Source organism: Dama dama, chromosome 25 (assembly GCF_033118175.1).
Source record: "Dama dama isolate Ldn47 chromosome 25, ASM3311817v1, whole genome shotgun sequence".
Lineage (NCBI taxonomy): Eukaryota > Metazoa > Chordata > Mammalia > Artiodactyla > Cervidae > Dama > Dama dama.
In genome coordinates this window covers 13,824,427-13,839,607 of record NC_083705.1, presented here as the reverse complement: position 1 = coordinate 13,839,607, position 15,181 = coordinate 13,824,427, and the positions used below count along the sequence as shown (strand labels likewise).

At 46.0% G+C, this 15,181-nt stretch overlaps 1 protein-coding gene across 1 annotated transcript; it reads left to right on the top strand.

Annotated features, from left to right (window-relative positions):
- The first annotated feature begins 656 nt into the window (after nucleotides 1–656).
- BOD1 (biorientation of chromosomes in cell division 1) lies at nucleotides 657–12,824 on the top strand. The gene is made up of 4 exons (XM_061129519.1): nucleotides 657–1,111; nucleotides 5,551–5,675; nucleotides 10,367–10,563; nucleotides 11,534–12,824. Exons 1-3 carry the CDS (start codon nucleotides 875–877, stop codon nucleotides 10,560–10,562), a joined length of 558 nt encoding a protein of 185 aa, XP_060985502.1. The 5' UTR covers nucleotides 657–874; the 3' UTR covers nucleotide 10,563; nucleotides 11,534–12,824.
- Nucleotides 12,825–15,181: the final 2,357 nt, after the last annotated feature.

The window sequence follows — 15,181 nt, the reverse complement described above, 5'->3', positions numbered from 1 at the left end:
AGACACGACTGACCAAGCAAGCCAAAAAAAAAAAAGAAAAAACTATCTGGAAGGAAATACACACACACACACACACACACACACACACACACGAATCAGGGGACTTTTTACAGCACAATTTTCTGTTATTTTTCAATTTTCTAAAATAAGTATGTATTTCTATTAAAATCAGAAGGGGAAATAAAACCCACAATTTTTGAATAAAAGAAATGCGACTAGTCCACTGCTTCCCACATTCCCAGATCATATCTGTTGCTCAAAAAGGGCGTGGGAATACATGTTAAAAGCACAGATTCCCAGGCCACGACCTAGAAATACTGAATCAGAATCTCTAAGGGACAAACCTGTTAATCTATGCATTCAGTCAGCCTAGCAGACGATTCTTAGAATCAAGTACTCTGGGAACGCGCAGATTTAGAGCGAGGGGGCAGTAAGGGGACAAGGGCGAGGAAGGCCAACCCACGCTGTAGCAAACACTAGGGCCTACGCCTACAAGTCCCATCCTGTCCCGCAAACTGGAGACGCGCCCCGTAGCCTACCGGTAGATGTAGTTTCCGTCCGCAGACCTCTGCCTATAAGAGAGCGGGAGCTGCCTGCCGGAAGACCTCCCGCCCCACAATGCAAAGGGAGGCGGTGGCGTCATTCGGAGAGCGTCCTGGACGCGGCGGGAGGTTTCCGCCGCCTCTGGCAGCAGCTCCGCTACCTGAAAGACTCCCGCGGCCGCTGTCGACGCCGACGCCGCCTTCCTCCTCCGTCCCCCCCGCCGCCGCCGCTTTCACCTTTTCGGGCCCCTCCGCCACCTCTCCACGACCTAGGCCCTCTGTTCCTGAGAGGAAGCCTTACTCGGGCCCCCTCGCGGGCCCGGCGCGCAGCCATGGCTGACGGCGGGGGCGGCGGGGGCACCGGCGCGGTGGGTGGTGGCGGCTCGGGACCGGCCTCGGCGGGGGCGGCGGCTGGCGCCGGGGGGGCCGGCGGGAGCGGCGGCCCGATCAACCCGGCCTCACTGCCTCCGGGCGACCCGCAGCTCATCGCGCTCATCGTGGAGCAACTCAAGAGCCGGGGTCTCTTTGACAGCTTCCGCCGGGACTGCCTGGCCGACGTGGACACCAAGGTCAGCTGAGGCGGTTTGGGCTCATGGGGGGCGGGCTGGGCGTGAGGCTGCTAGGGCTGCAGCTTCGCATTTCCAAATCGGAGAGAAAAACAAAAGGTACTTTTCAAATCTCAGCAGCGAGGAGACCGCTTGGGGCAGTGTAGGAAGCTTTCTGAGGGATGTCCACGTGGGTTCGGCTCCCCGCCCCATCCTCGCTCTGTGAGACTTAGCCCAGCAGCATCTCTGAACTTGGGGACCCAATACCGGTTTCACAGCCTCGACCTTGTATTTCCCAAGATGAGACTCCTTTAGGCACCTCAGTAACAAATCTGAGGATGTTAAGAATACTGGAGAAAACCAGGTAAGTAAGCATGAATGGTTTGAATGCACAGACATCAGCCTTTCTTCTTTTCTCTAGCTCAGTGATTTGCAGGCTTGCGTATGCAGTTAATTAAAGTACATTTTCATAGAACCAGCACCCTTATTTTGTATTCCATCATTGGTTGAAAGATTCTCTGTTAGACCCTAATGCCAAGGTCAACCAGCTAATACAAGGCTGTTTCACTTGACCTTGCCCAGATTCCTTTGGATTGAGTGAAGTCACCGGTGTTAAGTGTCAGACAAAGAGTAGTCGCTGAAATGTTTGTTTACTCCCTTTTCAGAAGTTTCTCTCACAAGACTGTGGTTGTAGACATAGGGGGCTCTCTTACTGAATAGGCTCCTCTAGGGAAGTGATTTCTCCTCTCTGAGCCCAACATGGAAATCTTTTGCCTACCTCACAGGAAGATTGTGAGCTTAAAACTAGACCTTAAAGATAGGTTATCCATTAAACATTTATTGGTTAGGTTTCTGGACACAGGGTCAAGCAAGTCACTATCCTGTCCTCTAAGTGTGTATTCTGGCGTAGAAAACTGAAGTGTAGACCAGATAATATGTGTAGTAAGTAGTGTATACTGTTATTAAGATTTAAAAACTCATGGAGTAGTTCTCTCCTTGAAACGGGATACTTAATTTTTCTTGTTTAACATACATATTGACAGAGCTTCCATGTTTTCCAGTCCTGGGTGTTGTCAGCTTCCCATGGCAAGTTCCCCACTGTTTCTTATGTCTCATTAGGTTTTATGTGGCTTAACCAATGTAATATACATTTTTTTAAGGCGGTATTGAGAGTCTCTTGGGGTAGAGGGAATTGGAGCCTTCACCACTTAACACCTCGTTAGATGTTCTTTCTGGTTGTCACCAGGTTGTTTTAGTTCTTGAGGTAGTATGTCTCCAGGCACACCCTTTGTTGCTTTAGTCCCATGGTTCTCAAAGTGTGGTCCTTGGATCATCAGCGTCGCCTAAGAGCTTGTTAGATTTGCATATTATTAGGCTCCACCCCAGACTGCAGACATGGCAGGGAATGTGTACTGCTGATGTTTGTCATTTACTTTGCAATACATCCAAAATATAAATGAATAGACTGATAGGTTAAGAAGAGAAAGTGATAGTATAATAAAACATTAGTGACAGACACTGTAGATCTTTCACTTCATGAACTGGAGGGATTTTTCTATATAGTCAGGGTCTGTAAAGTTAGAGTTTGGTTGGTGACATTAGCCGTCCTTTGTCCTTTTCAGTAAACAGCCCTACCTAAAACTGGGTGAATTATTTTGAATAGTAAAAGATATAGTATCAGGATTGATGATTACACGTGACAAGTCTAATTCTAACTCCTGTGAGCAAAGGCGGAGAATCTGTTGACCTGTGGGAATCTAAGGAAGGATAGAATAAAAAATTTCCAGAAGGGTAGGGATGCATTTAGAACCAAGAATTCCCCACCAGGTCTATCTAACCCTATGTCACTGCAGAGCTGAGTCATCCAGAGTTACCATACCCTTGGTTACATCTTACAGCTCTTCCTCTCAAAACAATTACAGTTAAAGAAAAAAAAAAAATCCCAGGAAATACCTGCATTGTCTAAATGTGGGTCAGGCAGCCACCCCTGTGGCCAGGAGAATGTGGCTCCCACCGCCCTACCCCGTGAAGAGGGGCAGATGGTTACCAGTAAGAAGGACTTGCTAGGCAGATAGTACCTGGGTATCTGTGAATTTTAGTCCTCATCCATCTCTCTGCCTTTCTCTTTTCAGGTTTGGTGGAGAGTCTTTGTTTGTGAGTCATGGCCTTTGGGAAGAGCCCACTCACAGAAATGAGGCCTCTTGATTCCTTTGTCAGTGTCACCTACCTGACTGTTAACAGACTTTTGTCAGAATAACACTACATAATAAACCAAATCTCAGTGGCTTACAATAAGCATTTGTTTGCATGCTGATGGGACTGCAAGTCAGCTAAAGTTCAGCTGATCTAGATAGACTTGGTGGCTCAGCTATAGGCAACCTGGGCTTAGGTCCAAGCTGCGGTTGGGGGAAGATCTCTGCATGTGTACTTTTCCTACATCCCAGGCCCAAGGGACAGAGGTTGCAAAGAATATACCCTCATAGAAGGTCACCAGAGTACCAGAGCCATGTCAGATGGCACAGCCACATTTAGGACTTCTTGTCAGCGACACAGTATTATCAAAGTGAAAGTCACTCAGTCGTGTCCAACTCTGCGACCCCCATGGACTATACAGTCCATGGAATTCCCCAGGCCAGAATACTGGAGTGGGTAGCCTTTCCGTTCTCCAGGGGATCTTCCCAACCCAGGGCTCGAACCCAGGTCTCCCACACTGCAGGCAGATTTTTTACCAGCTGAGCTACCAGGCACTTCATTGGCCAAAGAAGATCACACTGCTAAATGCAGCATCAGTGGGGTAGGGAAGTGGTCCCTGGCCACAGTGGGAGGAGAGAGGAGTGAAGTGTGAAACAGCAATGCACACTGTTACACCAGGTTTGGACAACAGCAGCTGATGGTGCCAGAAGATCTTGGAGGCTCAGAATGCACATTCCTTGTGTTCACGTGCATTCCCTGTGTTCATCAAGCTCCTTTCTGATTTTGTTCTCCTCATACTAGTTGGATTTAGAGAGCAGTAGTGCCAGTCAAGGAGAGCTTACTCCTTGGAAGGCAAGTTATGACCAACCTAGATAGCATATTAAAAAGCAGAGACATTATTTTGCCAATAAAGGTCCGTCTAGTCAAGGCTGTGGTTTTTCCAGTGGTCATATATGGATTTGAGAGTTGGACTGTGAAGAAAACTGAGCACCGAAAAATTGATGCTTTTGAACGGTGATGTTGGAGAAGACTCTTGAGAGTCCCTTGGACTGCAAGGAGATCCAACCAGTCCATCTTGAAGGAGATAAGTCCTGGGTGTTCACTGGAAGGACTGATGCTGAAGCTGAAACTCCAATCCTTTGGCCACCTCATGCGAAGAGTTGACTCATTGGAAAAGACCCTGATGCTGGGAGGGATTGGGGGCAGGAGGAGAAGGGGACGACAAAAGATGAGATGGCTGGATGGCATCACCGACTTGATGGACATGGGTTTGAGTAAACTCCGGGAGTTTGTGATGGACAGGGAGGCCTGGCGTGCTGCGATTCATGGGGTCGCAAAGATTTGGACACGACTGAGCAACTGAACTGAGTGCCAGTCAGTCTCCTTTGGGGACTTAGGTTTTGCTTCCTGTCTCCCTCTCCCGGTGTTCCATAGACTTTGACTTCAGCCTGTGTTTGTGAGGGCTGGGTGGCTTCGTTTTGTGCAGAGGGCTTTCATGGGTCCTTGCTTGTTGCTGAGAACACCCTATGAGGTAAGTGGGGCAGTAATATCTGTTTTACAGATGGAAATAACTGAGACTCAGGTTGGTTGAATTGTTGAAAGTCCGAGAGCTAGTAAGCAGTGGAGCTGGGCTGGGATGCATTTCCTTTGATTTGGAGACGGCCTGGGTCTGACCTTGGCTTTGCCACATTTTAGCCTTATAGGCAAGTTGTTTACTTTTTCTAACCCTAAATCCTGTAACATGAAGGCAGAAGAGAACTAGTAGGACCAACCTCATAGAGTTATATATGGGAGGCATATATATATATATAGGGAGGCAGTAGAGCATCTGGCTTCACACCTGCCTGCCAGGGGGCGCCAGTGGTGAAGCACCTGCCTGCCGGTGCCGGAGACATGAGAGACACGGGTTTGATCCCTGGGTCTGAAAGATCCCCTGGAGGAGGGTATGGCAGCCGCTCCAGTATCCTTGCCTGGAGAATCCCATGGACAGAGGAACCTGGCAGGCTGCAGTTCACAGGGTTGAAAAGAGTTGGACACGACTGAAGTGACTTAGCACTCACACATGCGTGCCCTAAAGTAGGCACACGGGTTGGTCATTAGTCCATGTTCGGCTGTGCTGTATGGTGACCCTCATGGATATGCAGGGAGTGTATTGAAGGACTTGAAATTCTGCATTCCTATGAAAATCTGTGTTCTGAATGGCAATTTATAAAACTTTGGTACATGTAACTTCTGACCTTCCCCCCCCCCCTTTTTTTTTAATATTTTAGCCAGCTTACCAAAACCTGAGGCAAAAAGTGGATAATTTTGTGTCAACACATCTGGACAAGCAGGAATGGAATCCCACGATGAACAAAAACCAATTGCGAAATGGTCTGAGGCAGAGTGTGGTTCAGTAAGTAAGCAGAATTGAAAGTGAAAAGGCAGTAACCACAATTGTGACTCAGAAGGCCAGTGAAAGGCCCTGTTTGGTCAAGTGCATGGTCTATAACCCATCAGGCTCCTCTGTCCTTGGGATTATCCTGGCAGGAATACTGGAGTGGGTTGCCATTCCCTCCTCCAGGAGATCTTCCCAGCCCAGGGACTGAACTTGTGTCTCCTGTGCTCCTGCACTGGCAGGCAGATTCTTTACCTCTGAGCCCCCTGGGACGCCCCAAGTACATGGTACCTTCTAGCAAGTATGACATACAAGTTGCAGCAGACCCCACCCCCCAGTTAAGTTCAGGTAAGCAAAGAACTCAATTAAAATTCTTAATACCTACAGAGGCCTCCTGTGCACGTCTCTACCAGGAAAGGTATTCCAAATTGTTAAGACGTATTTCAGGCTCTTTGAAGTTTTCAGTGTAGCATAAACATACACTGGAGTTCATATCAATATATCAGTGTTTGAGCCTTGGGGAAGAGCAGCCAGATCTTCTCACAAGCCAGTGTGAGTTATACAGATTTTCTGAATCCACATGACCCCTCTAAAGTATAATGGTAGTGTTCAAGAAGGCATGAGGTCTTATTAAAGTGTATTCTTCATAATAGCAAACTGAACCTCAGTTAAAGAGGTGCTATTGATTGCTCATTTAAGTGACTTTTGCATGTCACTGGGCACAAAAGTGGAGGTGGCTCATGAAATCTGGTGTCCTGAGATAAGCTTTTTCTTTTTTGTTCTTAATACCAGTGCTTATGTTCAAGTTTTCTTGATCCACTCGCTCTCCTGGAATATGCTTTCCCCTTTAAAAAGAGAAATGGTGGGGAATTGTGTCAAGTGAAAAAAAAACAGTATCAAAAAGATACATGCTGCATGATTCCACTTCCATAACATTCGTGAACTGACGTGTAATTATAGAGATGGAAAATAGATTAGTGATTGCTAGGGCTTAGGGTTGGGGCAGATATGAGTGTGGCTAGGAAAGGGTAGCTGGAAGAGGGTGGGATACAAGTGAGTATTTTACTTGTGGTGGTTCATGAAGTTTCTTAGGATAAAATTGCACAGAGCTATGTATGCAGACGCCCAAGTGCAGCTATAACTGAGATGTAAATGAGGTCGAGTACCCATGCTGGTTTTCTGGGGGTTTTTTTGCCTGCCCCCCGCCTTTTCAGAGGTATTGTTGACATACAGCTTATTGGTTTCAGGTGTAATTAGTTTCAAGCATAATGATTCAGTTCGTGTATATTTTGAAATGATCACCACAATAAGTAGTTAACATCCATTACCACATACGGTTACAGAATTTTTCCTATGTTCCTGGCTTCAATGTTGTACTGCAGCTGTGCACAGTGCAAGCATTAGAGGTGTCTGGGTAAAGAGTGCATTGACCTCCCTATGTATTTCTTTGCAACTTTCTATGAATATATAATTTAAAAATAAAAAAGTTTTGTTACGTATAAACATGTTTATTAGCATGCGAGCACTTTCAATATGGCTGATGAAATCTGAATCTTTCTAAATGAAACTAAAATTTGTAAAAGCTCTCAGAGTTAGAGAAGAAGCATGATTCCAGAAGATGCCCAGTGCCTGTCATCTTGGATTCGTTACCCAGAGCCTTGTTCCTCTGGTGAGCAGACTGGCACAGAAGTCCTTCAAACAGAAGGGGACAGTGGCTGCCACTCAGAGCAGCCGTCTCACGTCTGGCAGTGGTCCTTATATGGGTTATTGCTCAATCTCAGTTCAGTTGCTCAGTCGTGTCTGACTCTTTGCGACCCCATGGACTGCAGCACGCCAGGCCTCCCTGTCCATCACCAGCTCACAGAGTTTACTCAAACTCGTGTCCATTGAGTCGGTGATGCCATCCAACCATCTCATCCTCTGTCGTTCCCTTCTCCTCCCACCTTCAATATTTCCCAGCATCAGGGTCTTTTCAAATGAGTCAGTTCTTCGCATCAGGTGGCCAAAGGATTGGAGTTTCAGCTTCAGCGTCAATATTCAGGACTGATCTCCTTTAGGATGGACTGGGTGGATCTCCTTGCAGTCCAAGGGACTCTCAAGAATCTTCTCCAACACCACAGTTCAAAAGCATCAGTTCTTTGGTGCTCAGCTTTCTTTATGGTCCAACTGTCACATCCGTACATGACTACTGGAAAAACCATAGCCTTGACTAGACGGACCTTTGTTGGCAAAGTAATGTCTCTGCTTTTTAACATGCTGTCTAGGTTGGTCATAACTTTTCTTCCAAGGAGTAAGCGTCTTTTAATTTCATGGCTGCAATCACTGTCTGCAGTGATTTTGGAGCCCCCAAAAATAAAGTGTCACTGTTTCCATTGTTTCCCCATCATTTGCCATGAAGTGATGGGACCAAATGCCATGATCTTAGTTTTCTGAATGTTGAGCTTTAAGCCAACTTTTCACTCTCCTCTTTCACTTTCATCAAGAGGCTCTTTAGTTCTTCTTCGCTTTCTGCCATAAGGGTGGTGTCATCTACATGTCTGAGGTTATTGATATTTCTCCCAGCAATCTTGATTCCAGCATGTGCTTCATCCAGCCCAGTGTTTCTCATGATGTACTCTGCATATAAGTTATTGCCAGTGTTTAAAAAAAAAAACTATTTTTGACAGCTTAAGTAACAAATCAGATGAAACTTTTTTAACCCTACCTTCTAAAAGATTGGCAACCATATTAACAAAACAAAGCACAAAATATTTTAAATATTTGAAAAGGTGCCAATAATGGCATGACTGTCAACATTACTGTTAATTTTTAATGCTTGTTGATATCCTTGAGGTATGCATGTGGCACTTCTCTTCATATGTCTTTCATATGAAGTGTAACACAAATAAATGTAACAACAAGAAAAGAAAAGTGCTTACAACAGAAATGCAGCATAACAAGTAATTAGGACATCCCTGTAGTCCCACCCAGGTTGAGAAATAGAACATTACCAGCACGCCCACACCCCACGCCCTAGCTATCCCAGCCCTGCCTCCCACCTTTCCCGGTACCCGTCCTCCTCTCAGAAGTTGACCATACTCCTCACTTGGATGGTTCTTATTTCTTGCTTTTTTTTCATAGTTTTGCCACCTACGTAATTATTCCCTGCTTTTCGATTTGATCTAGAATGCATTTAACCTGAAAATATGGATTTGGATGTCATAATGAGACTTTTGTCTGTGATTCCTGCTAACATTTTGAATTTGAGGCAATTCTAATGACGTTTTACAGTGAAGATTCGCTCCTTCACCCTGCCAGTGCGACGCCGCAGCCCTCAGCATTGGCTGGCTAGCCCCGCGGCTCAGGCCCAGATGCTGTGTCCCTGTCTGCAGCACAGAGGAAACTACGTGATAGTTGTTCATTTCATCTTCTGTTTTAGGCACCTGACAATATTTTTTACTTCCTCCTAGCACTTTTAAAATCTCCAAGAAAGGGAGCTATGCTCTTGGGACTTTGTTTTCCTTGGTCAGAGTTTCACCTCCAGTAAAGACACCTGGGAACCTGACCCAGGAAGCGGGGTGATGGAGGTCAGTAGCCCTTGGCTTGTGACTCGGGAGAGGTGGCTTTGCTTCCCCGCTCACCCACAGGCTGCTGCTGACCTCGGTGTTCCATGGGCACGCACTGTCTGTTGGGGTCTGCTCGTGAGTGCCTCTGTATGCTCACGGAGGTCCATTTACATCTCGGCTTCCTGTTGATAAGCTGTCAGTCCCCACTGGCTTTAGGGAGCACTGTATTCACTGCTCAGCCTAACCAGTTCAGGGCCTGTTTCTCATCTCACTCATCACTGCGTGTGTTTGCTCGGTTGTCTCCTGGGCTGTGCCCTGACACACCATTTGCCCCATTACCTCAGGACCTATTTATGCCCAAGCAAAAGCTTGAATGGCCCAAGAACTCAAGTCTGAAGGAAAGTAAGTAAAACATGTCCACCACACCTGTGAATGGCATTTGAATATTTTCATCCTTTGAGGAGAACAGTTCAGCATGATCCTGCGTGGACTATGTTCCAAACATGATTTGTTTCCTATGACCATAATCTTCCTGGCTACCCACTCCTAATGTTTGAATATAGACATTTTGACTAGTTTTTGTTCTGTTTCAGAAAGCACTGGGGCTGTGTTTTAGCCCCTTAGAAGCTTAGAAACAGTCTATTTCTTGTCTGTTTACTTGTTTGCTCCCAGGTTACTTTGTATGTAGCACAGCTGGAAGGCCTTGTTGAGTTGCTGATGATGCTGTGAGCCCTCCCAGCCCTGACTGGTTTGTGCTGTGTAAGATTGAGGGCTTAGCCGGGTTGCTGCTGGGGCCCACTTCTGCTTTGACGTATGGAAGAACAGATACTGAGGGAAGTAGAGTCAAGTGGGTGGCCTGCTGGCTTTGCTAGATTGAGGTTTTCATATCTACCCATGGCGTCATTCTTTCGACCATACTGTTACTGTTTGCCTTTGGGAGAGTTTTGTTTGGTTCTTTTGTAGAAGGTTGCGCTGGGAGTGGATGAGATTGTGAGTTAGGAATAATGAATTGCCCTCTAAAGAGACCACGGCTTGGACCCTATGTGCTCAGTGCACTTTGAAAGCACTCTCATGGGGCTGTGCTTTGGACCAGGTGGACACTTAGTGGGCTCTCCCATGACACTTGCAGGCTTAATAATGGAATAATCTGTTTGTCTTCTCAAGGTCAGGGATGTTGGAAGCTGGAGTGGACAGAATTATTTCCCAGGTGGTGGATCCCAAACTGAACCACATCTTCAGACCACAGATAGAACGAGCAATTCATGAGTTCCTGGCAGCCCAGAAAAAAGAAGCCATGCCAGCACCACCTCCAGAGCCTGAAAGCCAGGACCCTGCTGCTCCATCCCAGGACGCTTCCTAAAGTCAGTGTCCCGCCTTCTGTCCAGGAGCATTCACCTCTGGCTTATCAATATAGGAAATGGATAGAAAAGGGATAAGCCATTACCGAGGTTCATGTTTCTTATCTATTCAGAAAACTGTTCACTGCAAATGGATTTCATTTTGTTGTGAGTCATTTTTTACTGAGAACTCATTAGTAGCCTTTTCCTATGTCAGTGAGTATGATTTTCTGTGCCAGCAGAGCTGAACATTTACGCCATGAATAGATGCTTCATTAGAAACCAGCTGGGATGCTGGGTATGCACCTGCCAAATTTACATTAAAGTCTTGTGCTGAAATTGCCTAAGTGAGTCTCTCCCCTAGACATGAGTTAACGGGGCCTTACAATTTGAATATAAAACCAAGCAGTGCATTCTATAGTGCCTCCCAAATGGCACTCAGAATCCACTTTAAGCCCTCTTGGGTTTCCTCATAGTATTTATTAAGGATTTCAGTTTACCACCGTCCATTACCATGGGATTCTTCTGTTATGAGCACCCTTTTTTTTTTTTCACATTTGAAATTTAATTTTAATAATCAGCTCTAGATGCACAAAACAATGCTGTTTGCAAGGGTCGGGAGACATTAATAAACATATGCAGTTATCACCAAGTAAGCCATGGTGGACTCTTAGCCACTGCGGGTAACCATCACGGTGTGCCTTACCCGCTCATTCTACACTGGTGGTCTCTTTGAAAAGTGTCTTTAAGATGTCTGTTATTTTTGATTAGTAAAATAAGCATCAGTGAGTGAACAAAGCAAGAACATCAGGCTCGCATGGGGAACTCATGAGACAAATTGTCCCTTTGTGCCTACATTAGGAGAAAACCTCAGTTCCATTATGGAGTATAAAATATTCGCTTCAAGTCTTTCTTTCTAGCTTAATTCCTTTGGGAACATAAAATTAAATATAACACAAAACTAATATTTTGATTTGATTATCTTTCTTTTTAGAATATGCCTGACATATTTTGGAAGCTCCATTGAATTAACGGTGAAGACCTGGATTCAGTTACACAAGAGCACAACTTCAGAATGAAGATAGGCCGACGTCCTCACTGACTTCAGAATTCAGTGTCGACTGTGGGGCGGTGTCAAGGGAATAGGGAGCAAGTGGGGCTACAGAAAAGTTGGCCGTGTGGGCCCCACGTTGTGCTGCCGTCCAGCCAGCCTGTCCAAGAGGGTGACACCCCATAGACACTACAGACATAGTAAGAAACACTACATCACTTTGGGGTTTGTCCTGAAGCGAACCTTTGTACTTGAACTTAGAGACTGTGTATGGATTTTAGGGTTTGTGCTTGAGGATAATCAGAAGCTACAGTGAAGGAACATAACCAGTCCTAAAGATGCAGTTTCAAAGAATTGACAGTAAAAGTTAGCCAGGGGTGGTAGGGTTTTAACAATGCTTATTTGATACTATCAGTTTCTGAGAGTTGCAAATCAGAGTTTACAAGCCAGTAGCATCAAACAGCTGTAAGGTCACTGTGACCTCCTTGTAGGTGACTCTTTAGCTTCCACTTCCTTTCCCCTGCAAGAGGTGTCAGGAGCAGGACCCTGGAATGCCTGAGGAGATGCAGACTTAAGTGCAAGGAGAAACATTGGCAGGCTCTCCATCTAGGGCTTCTTCCTGTCGTGCAAGGGCTAGTGAGTTGGGTGTGTTTATTTTTTTCTCACGTTTGTGTTTAGAAAGTGAATAAAGGGACTTGAGTTTTGTAATTAAATCATTTGATACTCTGAAACTTCAACTAATTCTTAGACCCCAGGTTGGAGCCCTGGGGTCCTTTCTGGGGTACCTTTCTCCTCTGTACCATTCCTGTGCAAACACATGACTTAGCGGTAGTGAAGGGCTGTAGACATACCTTGGAACTGCCGTCGTTCTGCAGCTGGTGGGTGTACCTGGAAGTGGTCCTCTCTTCCCCGGACCATTGCCTCTCCTCCTCTTTAGTTGAGGGCAGTGTGCTCTTTCCCGAACTTGCAGAAGTGTCACCAGGGGATTTTAAACAACATGCAGCCTGATTTGGAAGTTCAGAAAGACCTGAAAGTTTCCGACAAGTTCCAAGTGATGCTTTCACTGCTGACCCTTGCCATTTTGCATTCCAAGCTTTGGATGATATCAGAATTCACTTCAAACTAAGAGTCTTTGTTTCTTAGTTGAGACTTCTCCTGGATATTGTTACTCAGACTTTAACCTGTTCCACCTTTACCATCAGTAACCACAAGTTAGGACTGCACTTCTGTGTTTAGCAAGATGTTTGGGCAGCATATGCCCTTATTTTAAAACAAGCTGACCACATGTTCAGGGCAGGTGGCAGTTACTTCTGAAGTGTGTTCTGCTTCCAGGTAAAGCAGGTTGCTGCCCTTTTCAGTTTGGGAGTCAACAAGCAGGTCCTCGGTGCCCAGAGAGAAGGGCCCCTCTAGTCAGTCCTCATCACTAAGAGGTAGATACGGAAGGACTACCAGGCCTGTGCTCTGCAAGGAAGCGGCTCAGACTTGGACCCCCTGTTCAGGACCATGAGCCTCCTTCCCAGGGAGGCCTGTGCTCCAGAAGGGAGGTCTCAACAGCCCCTCTCAACCACGTCAACATTCTGCCTGTCCACCACTGCCCTCAACCCACTGATGGCAGTAGAGAGCTACCCAGAGAAGCGTCTTCGTTCTGTCCCCAGATTGCAAGTGACTATGTTGTGCATCTTTTTGGCAGACAGTTTTGGTCCATCTCAGTTCTCTTTTTTCAGTTATAGAAGGATGTACCAGTTAATGAGAAATACCCTGATTTTCACAGAATGTTAAGTATGCCAAGATACCAAGGAGATTTTTTTTTAATCATTGTTATATCCACTAAGAGTCACCATAGACTAGAGAGGATTTTTTCAAATGAGATCATCAGATTACAGAAGTAACTAGACACATTACTACTGTTGGGACAGAAGGCTGACTTTGACTCTTAGCTGAATCAAATTGAAAGGGAAGTAGTTCCCATAGTCCCTGAGTAAATATAGTTAAGTGGGCAGCCTGCCAACATGGGAGCAGACAGCACTAGCGGGGCTGGGACATCCAAAGCCGCCATCTGCCTCAACTGGTCACCTGCTAAAGCTTTTTGCATTCTCAGCGGAGTTATGTTGAATATTAGGCATGCAGAGCCTAGAAAAATGATCTGTGTTCTGAGAAAAAGTGAAATTCCTCCCTGACGAAGATGAGGCCACCAAAACTGTCTCACTGCTAAGCACCCTTGCTCCAGCAAGCTCCTAAACAAGAAGCTAGCTGTCTCAGACCTCTTCTTCTTTCTCTGTAGTTGGAAAAACCACTAATATTTGCAAAAGCCTCTTGAAGCACAGAACTAACCTCTGTAAGACATCAACAAATACCAGCCTTTAGAATCCATCCAAGCCTTGGAGTCATGATGATATAAAGAACCCCATGTTCATGATTGTGGTCCAGTTCTTTGACACAGCGGTATCTCCCATTGCGACTAGAGACTGCTGCCCCCAGCAGCATTCCAGTTTAGCCTAAGTACTTCATTGGTATTGCCAAACCGCCATGTCTGCCCAGTCGTGACTGTATAACCCTTGGCTTATAGTGAAGTTTGTGGCTCCTAGATCAAGATTTTCAAGCATTGTTTTATATCTGTCATTCAACCTTAGCTTCTGTTCACTCAACTGGGGATGTAGGGGTTCATGTGCATTTTGTAACACTCACTAGTAGTGTGGACTGAATAAATGCCAGCAGATTCATTACAGTGATACTTCTGAAAGCATAACCACCCAGCCACCAGTGGGAAGCATCAGCATCTCCTGGAGTTGTTAGAAACGCAGCCCTGACCCCAGATCTACCAATTCAGAGACTTATTGAGCGGAGCGGGGCGGGGCGGGGCAAGCCTTTCATACAGTTCTGATGCACCCTAAAAATCGTTTCCACTTTAGGAAACCTTTTTGGAAAGTTGGCAATGCTGACTAGTAATGACAATTTAATTATATTAGTGGGTGCACATAGCGTCCACATAGTGGGTAAAATGTGTCTCTTTTTCCTAAGGAGCAAAACTATCTCTCTCGCTAATTCTGTCATTAGTCCCCTGCAAGGACTGCATTTGGCCTTCTTGGCTTAGAAATGTCTGCATGTAATTTAAGCTCCCAAGCTTTCAAAAGCTTTAAGGCATCTTCCAAAGATGAGTTTGCTACAGTCCATGGGGTCGCAAAGAGTTGGACATGTCTGAACAACAAAAACAACAGAATTTTACCAGGAAGGTAAAATGCAGAAAGGTCATCAGTGGCTCAAGATAGAGAAAAGATGTCTGTAGAGACCCAGCAAAGGTCAGGGCCTGGCTTGTGCCTGAGACTGGCACCAAGATTCAGGCTTGGAAGTTGTGTCTGGATTAGCACTGGCGGGAGGCCAGGCCCTGCCTCCCTTGGCTGCACAAAGGCTGCTGAAGGGGTGGGAAGCAGACAGCAAAGCTGGCACAGCCAAGCTTGCTTTGGCGCTGTGCGTTGCACCCTGTCCATCGCCTTACCCGTGAAGCCAGGAGGTCAGCTTTTATGGTCTGGCCTCTGGGGGCAGGCTCAGCTCCACGGCCGTGCAGTAATAATGACCCATCCTCTCAAAGTAGTA

What these genes read in the sequence shown, in the direction of transcription:
- BOD1 (XM_061129519.1), top strand. Translation starts at nt 875, where the DNA reads ATGGCTGACGGCGGGGGCGGCGGGGGCACCGGCGCGGTGGGTGGTGGC. An exon ending in TGGCCGACGTGGACACCAAG is followed by an intron (nt 1,112 to 5,550) that starts GTCAGCTGAGGC and finishes TTAATATTTTAG; the next exon opens with CCAGCTTACCAAAACCTGAG. An exon ending in CTGAGGCAGAGTGTGGTTCA is followed by an intron (nt 5,676 to 10,366) that starts GTAAGTAAGCAG and finishes TGTCTTCTCAAG; the next exon opens with GTCAGGGATGTTGGAAGCTG.